This window comes from Choloepus didactylus, chromosome 16 (assembly GCF_015220235.1).
Source record: "Choloepus didactylus isolate mChoDid1 chromosome 16, mChoDid1.pri, whole genome shotgun sequence".
NCBI classification, from domain to species: Eukaryota; Metazoa; Chordata; class Mammalia; order Pilosa; family Megalonychidae; genus Choloepus; species Choloepus didactylus.
This window is the reverse complement of record NC_051322.1, coordinates 62,682,317-62,702,518: the sequence shown is the minus strand read 5'-3', so window position 1 is coordinate 62,702,518 and position 20,202 is coordinate 62,682,317. Positions and strand designations below refer to the sequence as shown.

The 20,202-nt window shown below is 38.5% G+C and overlaps 1 protein-coding gene across 4 annotated transcripts in view; it reads right to left on the bottom strand.

Annotated features, from left to right (window-relative positions):
• Positions 1-18,087, bottom strand: part of SMCHD1 (structural maintenance of chromosomes flexible hinge domain containing 1) — a 202,058-nt gene extending 183,971 nt beyond the window's left edge. For 2 of the 4 annotated variants that reach the window (XM_037805485.1, XM_037805487.1), the window contains exons 1-3: positions 11,541-11,574; positions 9,343-9,418; positions 8,013-8,174 (exon numbers count right to left, since the gene is read on the bottom strand). In XM_037805485.1, coding sequence (XP_037661413.1) covers positions 8,013-8,174; positions 9,343-9,418; positions 11,541-11,570 — 268 coding nt within the window. In that variant the 5' untranslated portion in view covers positions 11,571-11,574. Of the gene's footprint in view, positions 1-8,012; positions 8,175-9,342; positions 9,419-11,540; positions 11,575-14,545; positions 15,797-17,901 lie in introns of those variants that run through there. The other 2 variants (XM_037805484.1, XM_037805486.1) reach the window with 2 other exon arrangements.
• Positions 18,088-20,202: the final 2,115 nt, after the last annotated feature.

The following is a 20,202-nucleotide window of genomic DNA, read 5'->3' as shown; positions in this document are numbered from 1 at the left end:
CTCACCCAGCAAGTGAATATAGCTCAACTGAGCCCCAACTGGGATTTTCAGTAGCGAGTGTGAACTGCTCACTACAGGTACGAATCCCCAAAAAACAGACAGAGGCTTTGGGTGACGACTGACTTTGGAGAGCCGGAGGGTCGCCTTGGACTAGGTCTGTAGGGGACTATCTGTTTCTTTTTCAGCTCAGTGGAGAAAGCCCCAGTCATTTTCACTTTCCAGGGCTGTGACTCAGAGAAGGGCGGAGACAGCACAAGCAGAGAGAGAGAGAGACCACTGAAATGCTAATGACCTCCCCCTAGGGGGTCTATCTTCTCTAAGAGGAAAGGGGTTGGGCCCTTTCCATTCAGAACCAGACCCCAGAGCCTGGGGGAACACGGCCACACCTCCTCACACCAGTCAAGAATTATAGGCTAACAGGCATCACCTGCTGGGCAGAAAAGCACAGTGACCTGAGGCATCACAGGGTGGAGCAGTTTTCTAAGACACACCCTCAGGGAAACCAGATACTGAATATTTCTTCCCTCTGGGACCTGAGCCTGTTCTGGTCTGGGAAAACCTGATTTGGATAACCAAAGAAACCATGCCTAGACAACAGAAAATTACAACCTACACTGAGAAAACCAAAGTTATGGCCCAGTCAAAGGAACAAACATACCCTTCAACTGAGACACAGGAATTTAAATAACTAATGCTAAATCAATTCAAAAAGTTTAGAGAAGATATTGCAAAAGAGATAGAGACTGTAAAGAAAACACTGGGCATATACAAGGCAGAAATCAAAAGTTCAAAAAGCAACTAGTAGAATCTATGGAAATGAAAGGCACAACACAAGAGATGAAAGACACAATGGAAACATACAACAGCAGATCTCAAGAGGCAGAAGAAAACACTCAGGAACTGGAGAACAAACCACCTGAAAGCCTACATGCAAAGGAGCAGATGGAGAAAAGAATGAAAAAATATGAGCAATGTCTCCGGGAACTTAAAGATGAAACAAAGTACAATAATGTACCATCATTGCTGTCCCAGAAGGAGAAGAGAAGGGAAAAGGGGCAGAAGCAATAATAGAGGAAATAATCAATGAAAATTTCCCATCTCTTAGGAAAGACATAAAATTACGGATCCCAGAAGCGCAGCATACTCCAAACAGAAGAGATCTGAATAGGCCTACACCAAGACACTTAATAATCAGATTATCAAATGTCAAACACAAAGAGAGAATCCTGAAAGCAGCGAGAGAAAAGCGATCCATCACATACAAAGGAAGCTTAATAAGACTATGTGCAGATCTCTCAGCAGAAACCATGGAGGCAAGAAGGAAGTGGTGTGATATATTTAAGATACTGAAAGAGAAAAATTGCCAACCAAGAATCCTATATCCAGCAAAGCTGTCCTTCAAATATGAGGGAGAGCTCAAAATATTTTCTGACAAAAGACAATGAGAGACTTTGTGAACAAGACACCTGCCATACAGGAAATACTAAAGGGAGCACTACAGAGTGATAGAAGACAGGAGTGCGTGGTTTGGAACACAATTTTGGGAGATCGTAGCACAACAATGTTAAGTACACTGAACAAAGATAACTATGAACACCATTGAGAGAGGAAGGTGGGGAGCATGTGAGACACCAGAAGAAAGGAGGAAAAATAAAGACTTTAACTGTGTAACTTGGTGAAATCTAGAGTATTCAACAATTGTGATAAAATGTACAAACATGTTCTTGTCAACCTTGCAAGGTGTTAAAAATGGGGAGGCATTGGGGGAGGGATGCAATCAACATAAACTAGAGACTGTAACTAATAGAATCATTGCATTATGCTTCCTCTAATGTAACAAAGGTGATATACCAAGGTGAATGCAGATAAGAGGGGGGGATAGGGGAGGCATGTTAGACACTTGACATTGGTGGTATTGTCTGATTCTTTACTCTACTTTGATTTAAGGTTATTTTTCCTTTTGCTGCTTCCTAGCTGTCATTTTTTTTTTCCCTCTTTCTTTTCCCTCTCTACCTTCTTTGACTCTCCCTCCTGCCTTGTGGAAGAAATGTAGATGCCCTTATATATAGTGGTGAAGGTGGTGAACACATAAATATGTGACCATACAGAGAACCATCAACTATTTACTTAGGATGGAATGTATGGTGAGTGAACAAAACCACATTAAAAAAAAAAAAAAAATTGGTTGATGCCAAAACCTCTAGGGCAATATACTGAGTGAAATAAGCCAGACGCATAGGGACAATTATTGCAGGGTCTCACTGATAGGAACTAATTATAATATGTAAACTCATAGACATGAAATATAAGGTACCAAGACATAGGACGAGGCTTAAGAATGCGGAGTGGTTGCTTAGTATGAGCAGAATGTTCAATTAGGATGAACTTAAATGTTTGGAAATGAACAGGGGTGTTGGTAGCAAGATGTGAGAATAACTAACAGTGCCGAATGGTGTGTGAATGAGGTGGAAAGGGGAAGCTCAGAGTCATATATGTCACCAGAAGGAAAGTTGGAAGTCAAAAGATGGAAATGTATAAAACTGAATCCTGTGGTGGACAATGTCTATGATCAACTGTACAAATACTAGAAATCACTTCATGAACCAGAACAAATGTATGACAATACAATTAGAAGTTAATAATAGAGGGGCATATAGGGAAGAACTATATACCTATTACAAACTATATACTACAGTTAGTAGTATTTCAACATTTTTTCATGAACAGTAACAAATGTACTATATCAATACTAAGAGTCAACAATTGAGGGGGGTTGGTTAGGGATAGGGGAGGATTAGAGTTTCCTTTTCTTCTTTTCTTTTTTCATCTTTCACTTTATTTCTTGTCTGGAATAATGAAAAGTTTCTAAAAATTGAACAAAAATTAAGTGTGATGGATGCACAGCTGTATGAGGGTACCCAGGCCAAGTGATTGTACACTTTGGATCTTTGGATAATTGTATGGTATCTGAACAATCTCAATAAAAATGAAAAAAAAAAAAAAAAAAAGATGGGAATGTATAAAACTGAAGCCTATGGTGGGCAATGTCCATGATCAACTGTACAAATACGAGAAATCACTTCCATGAACCAGAACAAATGTATGACAATACAATTAGAAGTTAATAATAGAGGGGCATATAGGGAAGAAATATATACCTATTGGAAACTATATACTACAGTTATAGTATTTCAACATTTTTTCATAAACAGTAACAAATGTACTATAGCAACACTACGAGTCAACAATTGAGGGGGGTTGGTTAGGGATGGGGAGGATTCGAGTTTTCTTTTCTTTTTTTCTTTTTTCATCTTTCACTTTATTTCTTGTCTGGAGTAATGAAAAGTTTCTAAAAATTGAACAAAAATTAAGTGTGGTGATGGATGCACAGCTGTATGAGGGTACCCAGGGGCAAGTGATTGTACACTTTGGATCTTTGGATAATTGTATGGTATCTGAACAGTCCCAATAAAAATGGGAAAAAAAAAAAAAAAAGAGTCAATGTCACCCAAGGACTTGCACCATATTTTGGAGAGATTTATTGCGTTTCCAGTTGTACGCAGGACAGCTGAGCATTGTTAAGTGAAATATATGTTATTGTTCTCTACTTAGAGATAAAGTATGGTTTAAGGTGATGTGTATAACTGCCAAGTTGACAAGGGGTAGATTGTAATGGTTAGGTTTCATGTGTCAGCTTGACCAGGTGATGGTGTCCAGGTGTCCGGTCAAGAAAGCACTGGCCTAAGTGTTACTGCAAGGACATTTGTGGCTGGTTTATTAAATCCTCAGTGAACTGACTGCACCTGTGATCGATTATATCAATGAAGGGCATATCTTCTGCAATGGAAGAATTCAATCAGATGGACTTAATCCAATCAGCTGAAGACTTTTAAGGGAGAAAGAAAGAGGAACTTCACTTCTTTGGCTAGCCAGCATCTCCTGAGGAGTTCATCGAACATCTTCATTGGAGTTGCCAGTTTGCTGCCTGCCCTATGGAATTTGGACTCGTGCATCCCCACAACTGCGTAGACACTTTTACAATCTTTTATTTACAGGTATCTCTTATTGGTTCTGTTTCCCTAGAGAACCCTAAATAATATACTCATTAAGTTTACTCTTCAGAAACTTAAATCCTTCAGAGAACTCCTATGCCAGCTAAATCCCAAACTCCAGAGGCAATAGCCTCTTCAAGAACATCAACCAGATGTGTACCTTTTACCCATAATGACGACACCCCTTTACAACATGGAAAAGTTGGAGTGGTCACTGCCTAGATATCCCTGAAATTCAGGAAAGTGATTAAACTAGAGGAAGAGGTAGCAACAGACAAGATGGTATTTAACAAAGGATTATGAATACTGAATCTCTGTATAATTTTCTTTTTCACAGTTGCTAGGGTACTAGAATAACTAGAAGGAAAGAAGTGAAATGGTGGAACTGTAATCCATAGCATTATTTGAAGTCTGCTATATAGCTACTTGTTAAATTGTAATTTGAAATTACACTTTTTTGTATGTATGTTATATTTCACAAAAAGGAAATAACTGAAACTTTGGAACTGTAAGCCATAACATTCTTTGAAATTTGCTAACTACTTGTTCAATTGCACTTGGAAAGATATCACTTCTATGTATATACGTTATATTCCACAATAAAAAACATGATTGAAAAATATGATTAAAAAATCATCATTTTCTAGAGACAACCCAAACGTCCTGAATTGATAAACAAAATGTGGTCCATCCATACAATGGACTATTATTTAGCCATACATAGGAATGAAGTTCCGATACATGCGACAACACGGGTGAACCTTGAAGACATCATGTTGAATGAAAGAAGCTAGTCACAAAAGGACAAACACTGAATGATTCCATTCATATGAAATGTCCAGAACAGACAAATTCATAGAGACAGAAAGTAGATTGGTGGTTGCCAAGGAAGGGGTGGTAGTGACAGGAATGGGGAGTGATTGCTAAGGAGCACAAGGTTTCTTTTCAGGATGATGAAAATATTCTGGAATTAGATAGTGGTCTTGGTTGCAAAACTTCTGTGAATACATGAAAAATCAGTGAACTGTACTCTTTAAGTGGGTGGATTTTACTGTTTGTGAATTTTATCTCGATAAATCTGTTACAAGAAACTAAATAATTAAAATATGTAACTAAAAAAAAAAAAAAATCAGTACATCGTGAAGAAAGGTCCACCAAACAGTAAAGAAGAACCAGAAGCAGCACCAAAGGCAAAGGAAAAAGAAGTAGGGAAACACTCAGGAAAATAGTACAGAGTTACAGGTATCAAAACAAGGGTTTAAAGAGTGAGAGTCTATGTTTATTCATATATTGATGATTGGGAATAAAAACCGGTACAATCCATCTAGGAAGTAAATAATCTATATTAAAAGTCTTAAAAATGGATATGTACTTTGATTCTAAAATCATACATTTAGAAATTTACCCCCAAAGAATCAAAGATTCAAAAAAGAATAAAAAAGACAAAATTCCTGTTAACATACAAGTTAGAAAAGAAACAGCAGGGAAAGGGAATCAAATAACAGTAAAGGCATATAGGGAACACAGTTACAAATTTAAATAGGGTGTTCAAGGTATAAGATTTGTTGAGAAGGTAATGAACAATTGAATGAGGTGAAGGAATGAGACAAGGGACTACATGGGTGAAGAGCATTCCAGGCAGAGACCCTAAGCTAGGAATAGGGCTGGCATGTTGTAGGAACAGCAAGAGGACCAGTGTACTGCAGCTGAGTGAACAAGCAAGGAGAAGTGTATTGGCAATATGGTCAGAAAGGTACAAACCAGGGCCACTGAGACCTTATAAATAATTATAAAAACTCTGGCTTTTACTCTTAGTAAAAGAAGAAATGAGTTTTTTCAGGAGTACACATTCTGACTTCTCAGACCTTACACAGACAGGAATGAAGAGAGACTAGACCAGTAAAGACGCCACCGTATAATCCAGATTAGTTATGATGGTGGTGCCCAGACTGGGTGGTAGTGATATAGGCGACAAGAATGGCCCTTTCTAGATAAACACTGAACACAGTATCCACAGATTTCCTGACAGATTGAATGAGAAGTGGGACAAAGAAGAATCAGAGTGATTTCTGAGCAACTAGAAGGATCAAGTGATGATCAACTGAGATGGGAAAACTATGGTTAGCACAGAACTGAGCAAATAGATCAGGGCTCCCATTTCACACATGCTAGTGATGTCATAAGGGCAACTGGATAAACAAAACTAGTATTGAGAAGGTAAGTCTGGCACTATTTTCGATATTTGACTAAAAATGACTGTTTCTCATCACATCCATTTGGAAGTTACTGTCATAAAGATGGTTTTTAAAGCCATATGACTAGATGGGCTCAAGTATGGAAGTGAGAGAGAAGATAAAAGGAAGAAGAACTAAACCCTGAGGCTCTTCAACATTAAAAGGGTGGGGAAAGAGAAGATGAGAGAAGACAGCTAGTGAGGTAGGAAGAAAATCAAGAGAGTGCAGATTTAGAAAGCAACGTGAAGAAACTATATCAAGGAGGAAAAAGTGAATAAATGTGTCAACTGATAACTCAAGTAAAATGAGAATTGAGAATTTATATTGGATTTAGTCACTGGAGACCTTATTTCAGTAGGTACAGTAGAGGGGTAGCAGCAAATGCTTGGTCAGAGTGAGCAGAAGCACATGGGAGGAGGAAAGACACTGCAGATAGTGAATAGTCAACTCTTGGGAGGAGTTTTGTTGTAAAAGGGAGCAAACTGGGCAGGAGCTGGTGGAGGAAGTAAGATAACGAGGTTTTTAGAATGGGAGAAATAAGAGTTTGCTTATCTGAAAAGAACAATGTGGGAGGTAATAAATGTATTAATTAAGAGTTAAGCTCTGAAATCACACTGCTAGGATTCAAATCTGGGCTCCTGCACTTAACTAGCAGTGTGGCCTTTGGCACATTTCCTGAAATCTTTTAGCCTCAGGTTCTTCTGCAAAATAGGATCAATAACATTACTTACCATACAGGATCAAGGATTGTAAGAGATCAAGCTCATAAAGCACTTGGTCCAGTGCCTGGCACTGCAGCCAACTGCAGTAGTAGTAGTAGTAATAGTAGTAGTAGTAGTAGTAGTAGTAGTAGTAGTAGTAGTAGTAGTAAAGAAAAGGATGTGAACAAAGATTTAGGCACAAGACTATTCAGTCATTTGTAACAATAAAAAAACTGAACACAACCTAGATATCTAATAATAGAAGACCACTGTTCAAGCAAATCATTATCTAAATATAATATAACTACTAAAAACAAATATATATTGATCTGGAAAGATACTCATTTGATTTTTAAGCAAAAATAGATTAAAAAGGAAGCACAGTATCAAACCATTCTAATAAAGAAATCAAATATGGATTATTAATTGATAGATGCATAAATAAAGACAATATACAACAAATGTGACAAAATGTTAAAATTGGTGGATCTGGGTATTGGGGGAGGGTGGGTATTGGAGTTTTCTCTACGGGTTTTGTATTACTTTTGCAAATGTCCTGTAAGTTTGAATTTATTTCAAAATAAAAAGTTTAAGGAAAAAAAAATGTGAAAAGGTCTGAAATGATAAACACCAAAGTGTTAATGGTGGTTATATCTGGGTGGTAGAGATAAGGATTTCCTTTATGTTCTTTTTGTTCATGTATATTTTCTCACTTCCTTCAAACTATAAAATGATACAATAAGAAAAAAATATTTTCAGTAAGAATGTTTATAATGAACATCTAAGCAGTATCAAACACTTTGGCAGGGTCAGGAGAAAGAAGATTCTACCTAAATCTAAAATGATTTAGACAGAAAAGGAAAGACATTGTGATGAAGAGCTTGAATTAAGGAAGCTCACAATAAGTGGTCAGTCTTCTCATAAAGCAGAATCAAGAATTTGTAAAAAGTGAAGAAATGTAACACGTAACCAGGGGTTAAAGGAGAGTAATTGTTTATAAAAATTAGTATGGATAAAGAACTTACGCAAAGGATTTTGTCCTTCACTTGCATAATATTCATACATGCCACTTTTAACCAGTGTGTCATAGTGAGGTAGGAAGTCAATTCGTTCTTTTGTAGCTGTTAACAGTAACTGATCGACTGACTGCAGCAGGTACAGAGTGACTCCATCTTTAACAGTTTCATCTGTAATTAAGAGATAAGATGTTAAAGTCCAGGCCAGCATCAGAAATGCAATGAACTTATAATTTTGAAAATGCAAATTATATCTATGAAACATCTTTAAAGATGGTACAGGCAAATTCTAAAACAATGACTGTCTACAAATTCAGTTGTACTTTGCTAAGGACATCAATGAACGGGCCTTAACACTTCTACTCATCTGAAACATTCAATTCTTAAGATACACTACCACTGCAAATCAGATGAGGATCTGGATTATGGTACTATCAACATGAATGGAGTGGAACGTTTATTCAAAACCAATCAGGCATGAAAACCTGGCACATCTTGGTAACTAAATAAAAAGATGATGGAAAAATCCAAGTTAGTTAGGAGAATTAGTGTGCCGGTTTGAGTGTATTGTGTCCCCCAAATGCCATTATCTTTGTGGTCTTGTGTGGGGCAAACGTTTTTGGTGCTGGTTGGATTTGCTTGGAATGTGCCCCATCCAGCTGTGGGAGATGATTCTGATGAGATGTTCCCACAGAGGTGTGGCCCCGCCCACTCAGGGTGAGCCCTGATCGGTGGAGCGATATAAATGAGCTGACTCAAAGAGAGGAAAAAGAGAGTGCAGCTTGGAGTGATGTTTTGAAGAGAAGCAAGCTTGCTAGAAAGGAACGTCCTGGGAGAAAGCCGTTTTGAGGCCGGAGCTTTGGAGCAGATGCCAGCTGCCTTCCTAGCTAACAGAGGTTTTCCGGACACCACTGGCCGTCCTCCGGTGAAGGTACCCGACTGCTGAGGTGATACCTTGGATGCTTTGTGGCCTTAAGACTGTAACTGTGTAGTGAAATAAACCCCCGTTTTATAAAAGCCTGTCCATCTCTGGTGTTTTGCATTCTGCAGCATTAGCAAACTAAGACAATTAGCTTCTTGAAGGACCAGGAAGAACCATTTTGGATGGTGGGCAAGAGATTATCTTCTATAACCTTAAGTGATATCAATTATTTTTCCATAAACTTGTTTGAAAAATATGGCCCTTGAGTAGACTGTGTACACAAAGAGGGTTCCCCCCTCCCAACAAAGTAACCAAATCATCAAGAGTTTTAGTTGCAAATGTGTTTAATAGTTGTTGCCCTATTATGTACTAGAACGTATTAAATATAAAAGCATGAACTTAATACTGTTTACTTACTGAAATTATCACAGGTAATTTCTTTCCTACTTGTTGTTGTAATAACAAATTTCTCTTCAGATGAAATGCCGAGTGTCTATCGAGAATAGGAGGAATAAAATCAATTGCTAAACAAAGGAAACAAACACACTATTCAAGTTTACAAGAATATGAAAATACTGATAATAAATTTACAATCTTGTAATAATTACTACATTATTTGTCTAGGAAATATGGACTTGATATTTTTAAAATTTTGCCTTTACATAACTAATATAGCCCATATCTACCTATAAATTACCTGTCTGCTCAATAAGATTGTTTTTTCTGCTACTATATGCCACTTAAGAACACTAGTGATTAAGTAGAACATTTTAAAAGAGTTTTAACATCTATCTGCAGGGCCAACTCAGAAAAATGACACATTATTTCATGTAAATACAGAAGTAGTAAACTTAATTGGAATAAAGCATTAGCATAACACAATGTGCATATCAATTTTCTAAATACATAAAAAGAGAAGAAGAATGCTGGAAGAAAATGGAGGTTGATATTTTATAACACTGAAGTAAGGACAGCTATACTATGCAGGATACATAGAGAAGTAGCATATTTTAAAAAATCTTTATTATAACTCCTTCCTAAAGAGTAACTTTAAAAGTTAAGGCAAATTATAAATTACAGAAAGCAAATTGCAGCAAGAGACAAAAGGGTGGCAACCTTAATAGAGAAATCATAAATCAATAAATGAACATCAACAAAGACAAAGAAAGGACATAAAGGATCAACAACAGGAGAAAATGCAAATGGCCAATAAGCACATGAAAAATGTGAAATCTCACAAGTAAAAACTGAGAATTAGAACAGTAAATTAACATTTTCATTTAAATTTTACATAACTTTAAAATTAAAAAAATAATACATGCTTTCTCTAAATGAAAGAATACAACAATGTATACACAATTAAAAGAAAGGCTGGCTTCTGCTGCAGGTAATGATGGACTAGGTAACCTAAACCAACCTTCCCACTGAAGACAACTAAACATCGAGACCAGTGATACTCAAATTCTGAAAAATGATACTAAAAACCCTTATTGATCACTACCTTAATTAACTAAGGCAAGAAATTCTTACTGTAAATATTGGTACATTAAAGGGAAAGAATAAAATAGCATTTGTTTGTTTTCTTGTACCAACTATATGTCAAAGTAAACAAACAGCTCTAGTTGATGAGGCAGAGTTCTTCTTTAAACAATTCCTGCTAATGAATAAAGAAGAAACGACAATCAAAATATTACCATCAACGGATAAACTATCAGATCAAAATTTTATTATGGAGGGATACAGCTAAAACTATCTTAATCCCACTAATTTGATCTTAGCATTGCTGAGTGGGTGGAATACCCAGACATAATGTCCTTCCTAATGTGATGTAATATGAAGTATCAGCAAGACCCAGGAGTATTCTTTGTGCCTACCCCCCTCCAAAGAAGGTTGAACCTAAATCTAAGCAAGCCTTTAAAGCTTCTAGTTTATAGGACATACGGAGGTTCAAGAAAAAGTTAAATGATACCATAAAGGAACAAAAGCAAATCCAGAAAGTGAGATATTTAAAGAAAAACCTACTTGATTTATTGAAATCAATGGCAGGAAAAACTGAAGAGATAAGGGGTAGAGAGGATTCTGCTCAAATGCTCTAAATTTTAAAAGAATTAAGAAATATAAAAACCAAGTTCAATATGAGAATTTTGCTGGGATACTGATTTAAACAAATGAACTATACAAAAATATTTTGAGATAATCAGAGAATTATGAATATGGACTGGGATACCAGATATACGCAAAGTTAATTGTGATGGTGTAATAAGAGAAGTGCATGCTGAAGAAACGAAGTGTTGGCGAAGATATGGGAAACCAGGAGCCCTATACATTGTTGGTGGGAATATAAAATTGTGCAGCCACTGTGGAAAAGTTTGGCAGTTCCTTAGAAATTAAATACAGATTTAACAAAGGACCTGCAATTCCACTTCTGGTATATATCCAAAAGAGCTGAAATCAGGAATTTATACACCAATATTCATAGCATCAATATTCACAATAACCAAAAAGTGGAAGCCACCCTGGTGTCCATCAACAGAAGAATGGATAAACAAAATGTGATATATACATACGATAGACTATTTCTCAGTTATAAAAAGGAATGAAGTTCTAATACATACTTCAACATGGACGAACTCTGAAGACATCATGTTGAGTGAATAAGCATTTTGGCCATTTCTTTGGAGAAATGTCTGTTCAGGTCTTTTGTCCATTTTTTAATTGAGTTGTCTTTTTATTGCTGAATTGTAGGATTTTCTTCATATATTCTTGATAAGCCCTTATCAGACACGTGGTGTTCAAATACTTTTTCCCATTCTGTAGGATATCTTTTTACTTTCATGATAAAGTCCTTTGATGCACAGAAGCTTTTACTTTTGTTGAGGTCCCATTTATTTATTTTTTTCTTTTGTTGTGTTTTGGACATAAATCCAGGAAACCATTGTCTATAACAAGGTCCTAAGGAGGCTTCCCTGTGTTTTCTTCTAGGAATTTTATAGTTCTGATTCTTATGTTTAGGTCTTTGATCCATTTTGAGTTGATTTTGAGGTAGGGGGCGACATTCGCTCTTTTGCATACGGCTATTCAGTTTCCCCAGCACCATTTGTTGAAGAAACTATTCTTTCCCAATGAAGTGGACTTGGCACCCTTGTTAAAAATCAGGCCATAGATGTGAGGGTTTATTTCCAAACTCTCAATTCAATTCCACTGATCTATATATGTCTGGCCTTGTGCCAGTGCCATGCTATTTTGATTATTGTGGCTTTGAAATATGTTTTAAAATCATGACGTGTGAGTCCTTCAACTTCATTCTTCTCTTCCAAGAGGGCTTTAGCTATTCATAGCCCCTTAACATTCTACACGTATTTGCTGAATGGCTTTTACATTTCTGCAAAGAAGGTTGTAGGAATTGTGAATGTGACTGCATTGAATCTGTCAATCGCTTTGGGTAGAACTGACATCTTAACAATTTTTAGTCTTCCAGTCCATGCACAGAGAATGTCCTTCCATTGATTTAGGTCTTCTTTGATTTCTTTGAGCAATGTTTTACAGTCTTCTGTGTACAAATCCTTTACATCATTGGGTTAGATTTATTCCTAGATATTTGAGTCTTTTAGTTGCTATTATAAATGTTTTTTCTTGATTTCCTAATCAGATTGTTCATTACTAGTGTATAGAAACACTACTGATAAATTTTTGCACATTGGTCTTGTTCTTGATGAATTCAATTTTAGCTCTAGTAGATTTCGTGTGGATTTTTCGGATTTTCTATATATAGGATCATGCCATCTGCAAATAGGTTAAGTTTTACTTCTCCGTTTCCTCTTTGCAACATTTATTTTTGATCCTTTAAAATAAAACGGAATGAAGGAAGGAAGGGAAAAAAAAGCCCAATGGAAAAGAACAGAGGGCCCTGCAACAGACCCCCCCATATATGCCTGGAGAGCTTGGCTAATTAAAGAAATGATATTATAAAGCAATAGGGAAACGATAAACCACTAAAAAAATGATATTGAGACAACTAGAGCTAACTGCATGAAAAGAGATAAAATACTCACGTTGACAAACCCAAAAATAAATTCCAGGAGAATTAAAGCAAATAAATATAAGTGCAAAACTGTAGAAGAAAAGATTAGAGAATAATTTTGAGAGTAGAAAAGGATTTCTGGAAGATACAAATAGCGCAAGAATAAGGGAAAAAAAAAACTGGAAAACATGAAAAGATACTCAACCTCACTAGCTATCAAAGAAAATAACTTGATACCATTACCATCAGAATGGCAACAAAATTAAGTCTTGATAACAGCAAATGTAGGCCTCTGTGTAGGGAAACAGAACCCTACATGTTGCTGAGGACTGAAAATTAGTACAAGCACACTGGAAAGCAATTTGGTACACCTAGTAAACAAAAATACTCAATCCTATGCAATTCCACACTATAAAAATGAAGCTACAGACAAACTGACTGGGAATAAGATTCTGTTCATTCAGCAGACAGAAACTGACCTCACAGATTATTAGGTTTTTATGTAAATGTGATTCATTTATTTTTTTAGTCAATCCCTACTTTTTAAAATTTCTACAGTGTTCCAGCTATTATATCATGTGCTCATGTATCCTGTAGAAGATAAAATTTGGTTTTATAGTTACTGAAAAATTATGTATCAACATGAATTAGATCCATGTATATCTGAAAAAGGATTTATATCTAATTATTCCAAATAACACTCCATAAATCTATTACTCTTCTATTAAGAAACATAAGTTCTTTGTTTTCCTTGCTTCATTTAAAATTCTGTATAAAAACTATTTCTTGATTCATAATTTTTTGAAGTATTTTATAATAAAGCCCTAATATGTGACAAATTGAATGTTTTTCTATTACTACTCATTTTGCTTTTATTCAAGACAAAGTACCCTTTCCTCTTCATATTTTTGGTCTAAAATCTATATTATCAGACCTCAACTGAAGTCTTTCATGTATTTATACTAACCCAACCTTGAATACAAATACACTACTTCTGCCTTCTGTGTATCGAAAGCAGGATGACATTCTGTCTGGGCAAGAGTATTGATTAGCTTTTCATTTTTATGAGAGAACTTCAATACCAACCTTTTCTGGGATAATTTTTAAAACATATGGATGTGCCCTTAATGGACAATACAAAATACTTGCCCTCATGTATTTAGGTCAGCTGCAAACTACCTGCTGTCCAACCTCTCTCATAAACCCGTTTTTTTTTTAATTCATTTTTATTGAGATATAGTCACATACCATACAATCATCCAAAGTGTACAATCAATTGTTCACAGTAACATCACATAGTTGTGCATTCATCACCCCAATCTATTTTTTGAACATTTTCCTTGTACCAGAAAAAGCGGAAAAAAATAAAAAATAAAAGTAAAAAAGAACACCCAAATCATCCCTCCCCACCCTATTTTTCATTTAGTTTTTTGCCTCCATTTTTCTACTCATCCATCCATATACTGGATAAAAGGACTATGATCCACAAGCATAAGCTTGTTTTAAAGAAATATTTATGAAAGGCTAACTTTCAGTCCATAAAATCCTCTAAATATTTTATATTTCATTCAAGGATCAAGTCAGTCAGAAACTACATACCTTACTGTATTGCTCTGAAACTCTGCAAACTAGCCTTTAATGAGTTGTACTTTGATCATACGTGATGGCTGGGTCCCTGAATCATCCAAAGACGAAGAACATTCATAATTAGATTATTAAATAAGAAATATCTACACAATTTTGGCTGGTTACTGGTTAAAGCACCCTAAATGACAAATACACGCCCTACCATGCATTAAAAGACAGGATAAGAAGCAACCTTTTCTAATGATGATGCTGTCCGTTGAACTCAAGATTTTAACGTAGGGAGAAATTTTTCTCAACTCTTAACACCAGGGAGATCTTTGCTTCTCCTAGCAATTGTAATGTGTTTATTTTACAGACATTGTGAATTCTGTATCAATTTTAGTTCCTTCTTTGTCTTGTCCATTAGGAAACTTCAAGCATTGTTAATAGTGTAAGGTATCATCAAATGCATTTCCACTTACTGACATTCCTTCAGGTTCCATATTTCTCTTCTAAATCTACCTTTATGCTTTTTTTCTTTTCATCTATTGGGGTTTTTAACATACTGTACCCTTAAAAACTACCACAAATATTTTTTTGAAGGAAGCAAGAAACTGATTCTCTTAACTAAAGAGTTATAAACTGACTATTATGTAAAGCTCCTGAACTTAAGTAGAATACAGTATTAAAAAATACAATAGTATAACAAGTGCCATGGAAGGATAGAAAGGTAGAGTGGAGTCACACAAAGGAAAAGATAGACAATTCCTCAAAACTGGGGTGGCAGTTTGCACACATGGGACTTAATGTCAATTTAAGAACTAACTAAATGAGTCAATCTTTGATTCTGCCAAGGTCACAAGGGCTCAGGTGAGTCAACAGCTGTTTATCACAGTTCTAATGGCTTCTTCCAGATCTACCTTTTCCAGATTCCTCCCTCTAGTGAAGGCTCCTTTTCAACAAGAGGAGCTTTCCCCAAGCAACAGCTACAGATCCATAATACCTCCTGGCACCACAAACATGTACTGGCTTAATTTAAGTTTTAATGAAAGACTTTAATTTAGAGCAATCTTTTGCCTCCTCCACTAACAAGGAAAACAAATTGGCACACCGTGGTGGGGTGGTGGTGGCAGTGGCTTGTGTGTGTGTAACAAAAAATACAAGTTTTGAAACCCCATATACCTAGATTCCAATTCTAGTTTCACTGCTTATTAACTGTATAATCTTGGACTTAAGTTAGTAACTTCCAGCTCTTCATGTACATAATGGAGACAATTTTACCTTCCTCAAGATTATAAGGATTAGGCGGGATAATCTAATACTTTAAAAAGTAGATTCTTAAAAAAAAAAAAAAAGGTAGCCTTCCTTTTTCTTAGTTCTTCCCTCTCACTTCTAATCAAACTTAAACCTTCATGTGTTCTAGTAGAAAAAGAGAAGGAAGAAAAGATCAAGCAAAGGCAATGTTTTTCTTGGTTTTGAGGTTAAAATATTCAAAGACTGGAATAAATATATCTGTTTCCTGTAGCAAAGATTTTCTTTGAGGCAGAGTGGTGTAACAGAACAAATATGAGCTCTGGGTTTGAATCCTAAGTTTTTCTATCTGTTTGGCTTAGGTAAGTCAACATCTCTAAGACTTTCCACTTCTCTAAGAATAGGCTATAAACACTTGCCCTATCTATCTAATAGTGAGAAGATCTCAAAGGGGATAAGAGGGAGGGAAATAGTTTATTACTAGAGGGACAGTAAATTATCACAACCTTTTAAAAATGCAATTTGAAAGCATTTATCAAGAGCTTTAAAAATGTACCTGACCTTTGATCCACGAATTTTACTTCTAAGATTCTAAACTAAAGGAAACAAGACATAAAAGACTGCATATGCAAGGATGTTTTATCACAGAATTATTTAAAATTACAGAAATTGAAAATAATGTAAATGTCGACAAAAAGGAGGGATTTGGTTATGGACTAAACCATCTATTTCAAACTTTGATTATGAAACTGGTTAAAATAGAAACACACACCTCTGACAATACTAAGCAGAAAAGAAACAGAATAAAAACATGCATAATAGCTATTTAAAAAAAAACGGGGGGTGAGAGTAGCTGCCAAGAAATATCTCAACGTGCTAAAAGTAATTATATTAAGTTTTACAGTGAATAAAAGGTTTACTCTTTTTTTCCCCTCTGGTTCCATATTTTCTTTAAAGTGCTGATAGACAATACAACAAAAATAACTAACTTAAAGAGCTTCCTTTTTGTGACATACAGAACATTAAAAACGATGATGAACATTCATTCACTTTTCAAACACACATCCAGGCACAAGAAAGAACTTCAGGGTTAACAGGTTTTTGTCTTCACTCATTTATCCATTTTAATTGGGCATTTACTATGTGCCAGGCACTGGGAATACAGCTGTGAACAAGACAAAGTCCTCCTCTCAAATCGCTTTTATTCTGTGGATCTTACTTTCAATTATTTCAGCAACTGTACAGAATTATGTCTCTGGAACATTTCTAAACCTATCAGCCTGCTCAAGGCCAAACAGTTTCAAAACTCTTTTTCTTTGTAATCTAAATGTTCTTTCTTAAAAAGTACCATAGGTAGTTAATTCGGAGCATGATAACGTCCTTCTTTAAAGCTCAGGCAACAAAATCACATATCTATAAAATACTTCCCAGTTTAAAGAAGGTTTTCCTACATACTAAACTTTTCGGCAAACTAATACAGCGGGTGTATATATACCCGCTTTGGTGTTCCACAGCTACTCATGAACACCCTTCGAGTTAATTCAGGGACTTCCAAGGATTCAGAAAACCAGAAGGCCATCTCCACCTGCATAACTAACTTTCCACTACGGAAGGACCCAGCAAGGGCCAGCCTCGCAAACCTTCCGGACAGCACCACCCAGTAAACTACAGCATCATTTAATTAACCTGGCGTAAAAGCGCTCCAGGGATTTCACAGTTTCTAACTACTGAAACGTTCATAATACAGACATCGCATAGAACTCTCCTCCTTTCTTTAAAAAAAAAAAAATAATCCACAAACAAGAGGCTTTACATACAGGAAAGTGACTTGTACGGCCGCACTCAACGTAAGGCCGACACATAACAACTAAATCCGAGACATCGAGACTCAAGTAAAAGGCCGAGGGAGGGAGGATCGCGGAGGAGCGCGCTCCGCACTCGGAGGCCGCAGCAGGATCGGCCGCGTCCTCCTGCCAACCCATCTGGGCATGGCGGGCGCTCGGGACTGAGCAGTCGAGGCAGACCGTTCCGAGGGACCAGCGCCGGTGACAGGTTTATGGCCCTCCGTGAGCAACGTGGGCTCCTCATCACCCTCCCGCCCAAGCTCCCCGAGCATGCCTCCATCACTCCTTCCTTACCTGACAGACAGAGGCGCGGAACTCAGAATAGTCCGCGCTGTCTGCGACCTGCAGCGCGCGCTCCCCGAGCTCAGAATCCTTCTCGCGCCGGTCAAACAAGTACAGCGTCTTGCAGCCGTCGCTCCCGCCGCCCTCCCCCGGCCCCTCCGAGTGCCCGCTGGGCTCGCCGCCGCCCGCCGCTGCCATATTGGGGCAAAGGAGAAAAGACAGCAGCGCCGACCGCCGCCGCACTCCGTGACGAGGCGCGTGCCCTGCGCGGCGCCTCCGCCTCCAGCCCCCGCGACGGCTAGAGGCCTCCGCCCCACGCGACCGCAATTCCTCCTCAGCGGCGGCAGGGGCGGCCGAGCGTGGCGGCCGCGAGATCACCCGGGAACCGATTCAAACGCTCTGCGGCCCGGGTGCACGTCACTTCCGCGGCCCGCCGCTCCCGGAGGAGAGGCCGCGCGGCGCGCTCCCCACAGTTCCCGATCCGCGCCGTGGCCGCGGCCGCCCCCGCGAGAGTCGAGCGCAACCCGCCACCAAGGCCGCTGCCGGGGCCTGTGGCGCAGGAAGAAGCGCCGACGGCGGGGCGGGGACGGAGCGACCTGGCGGGCCGCGGGGGACGGGGCGGAGCCTCAAGGTGGCGTCGGCCCCGCCCCGTCCGCCCAGTTGCAGGGAAGCGCCGGGGTTTCGCGGGCCGGCTCCTGAGGGGCGTGTCCGAGAGCCGAAGACCGGCGAACTAGGGCCGGGAACTGCGGGGGCACCGCCTAGAGGACGGTTGCTTTTCGGCAGAGATGGTCCCGGCACCTCCCTGCCTTGCCATGACCCCCGCGGGGGCCTGTCTGACCGCAAAGCTCCCGGCGCCGCGTTGGCAACGGCTGCGCCCTCGGCGAACGCGGGTGGGAGCCTAAGGCCGCGCGCGTGCAGTTGCACCCCAGCGGGCACGTGGGTCCCTACGCGGGGAAAACGGACGCCACGAGAGCTTCGTTCGGGAAGCTTCTTCCTTGTTTCTGCGTCCTGCGTGGGCTTGGCAATGGCCTCCCAGACAAAGCTGGCCCCGGAGAATGTCAGAATTTCTATTTCTTGACGTTACCGCCGACCACTCAGTGGGCCTGGGTCTCCGGCAGCTGACCGCGTCGCAGGCCGGGGGGCAGCCGGTGTAGCCGAATCCCCCACCACGTGCGCTGCACCTCCGCGGTTGTAAATTGAGAGGAAAATGACGCCTACCCCGAACAGTTTTAGGGTTGATTTAGATAATGTATGCAAAATATTTAACGCATGGTACACTTTTCGGTAAATATCAGGGAATAAGTTTTAGAAAACATCCTTATGGTCAGTATGTAGTGCCCTAACTCAGCAACAAGTAGTAGTGTCCTTGTTGAAGCACTAGATTTATTCATATGCCCCCTACTTCTTAAAAATTATACTTAGTGAATATTACCTACTTCATGGTGGCATGTAGATTCACCAAACGCAAGGTAGTAGATTGGGGAATTCCTCAGTTCTTCAAAAAAGTTGGGATAATATTTAGTATATTTACTGTTTTACTAAAACTTTCATGGTTAATTATCATAAGGATAGACTAATAAATGGAGTGTATGTTAGAAATCTAGAATTTTTTCTATCGATCTGTCCGGGATCATGGGTTTTCAAGTAGATAGATGTGAGATATTACAGGTAGAGCAAAAGTACTGAACACGTGTGTGTTTGGGGAACTTAAATACTATGGTTGGAAGTGGGGCAAATGGAGCAGTAGGTGGTGAAACAAAATTTGAAAGAAGTAGGTTGTGGCCAAATGCCATCCCAAGTAGGGGAAGGGGGACACCAAAGCCACCCCGACACCCCATGGGATTTCTTTGAAGTCCCATGTTTTACCTTTCAAATCTTTGTGAACTTTTCATTTCATAATGTAACAGTGTTTGATTTAAATGACTTAAGGAAAACAAAATGTTTTTCTAATTCTTCGTTAATGGGTAAGATGAATTGCCTTTCTGTTTCAGAAAACTGGGACTAGAGCGACAGGTTAATCATCAGGGCTGGTTCTCATTTCTCTGAAATACCAAATTATACAGATGCATGGATACAAGCAGAAACACTTTTCATGTCTTTCGGAAAGATTTCAGGATAATTGCTAAGAGGAGAGATCCAAAATGCTGCCAGAGAAGTGTACTGCAATGTTATGAGCTACTATTGGTGGAAAGATTGACAGGTATCTTCTTGTGAGAGGTCAAATCTGAATCATTCTCTTGTGTGGAAGCTTACAAGCAGTCTGAAACAGTCTTAGAACCATTTACTAATCACTTTTGTTCTCAGAAGTAAATT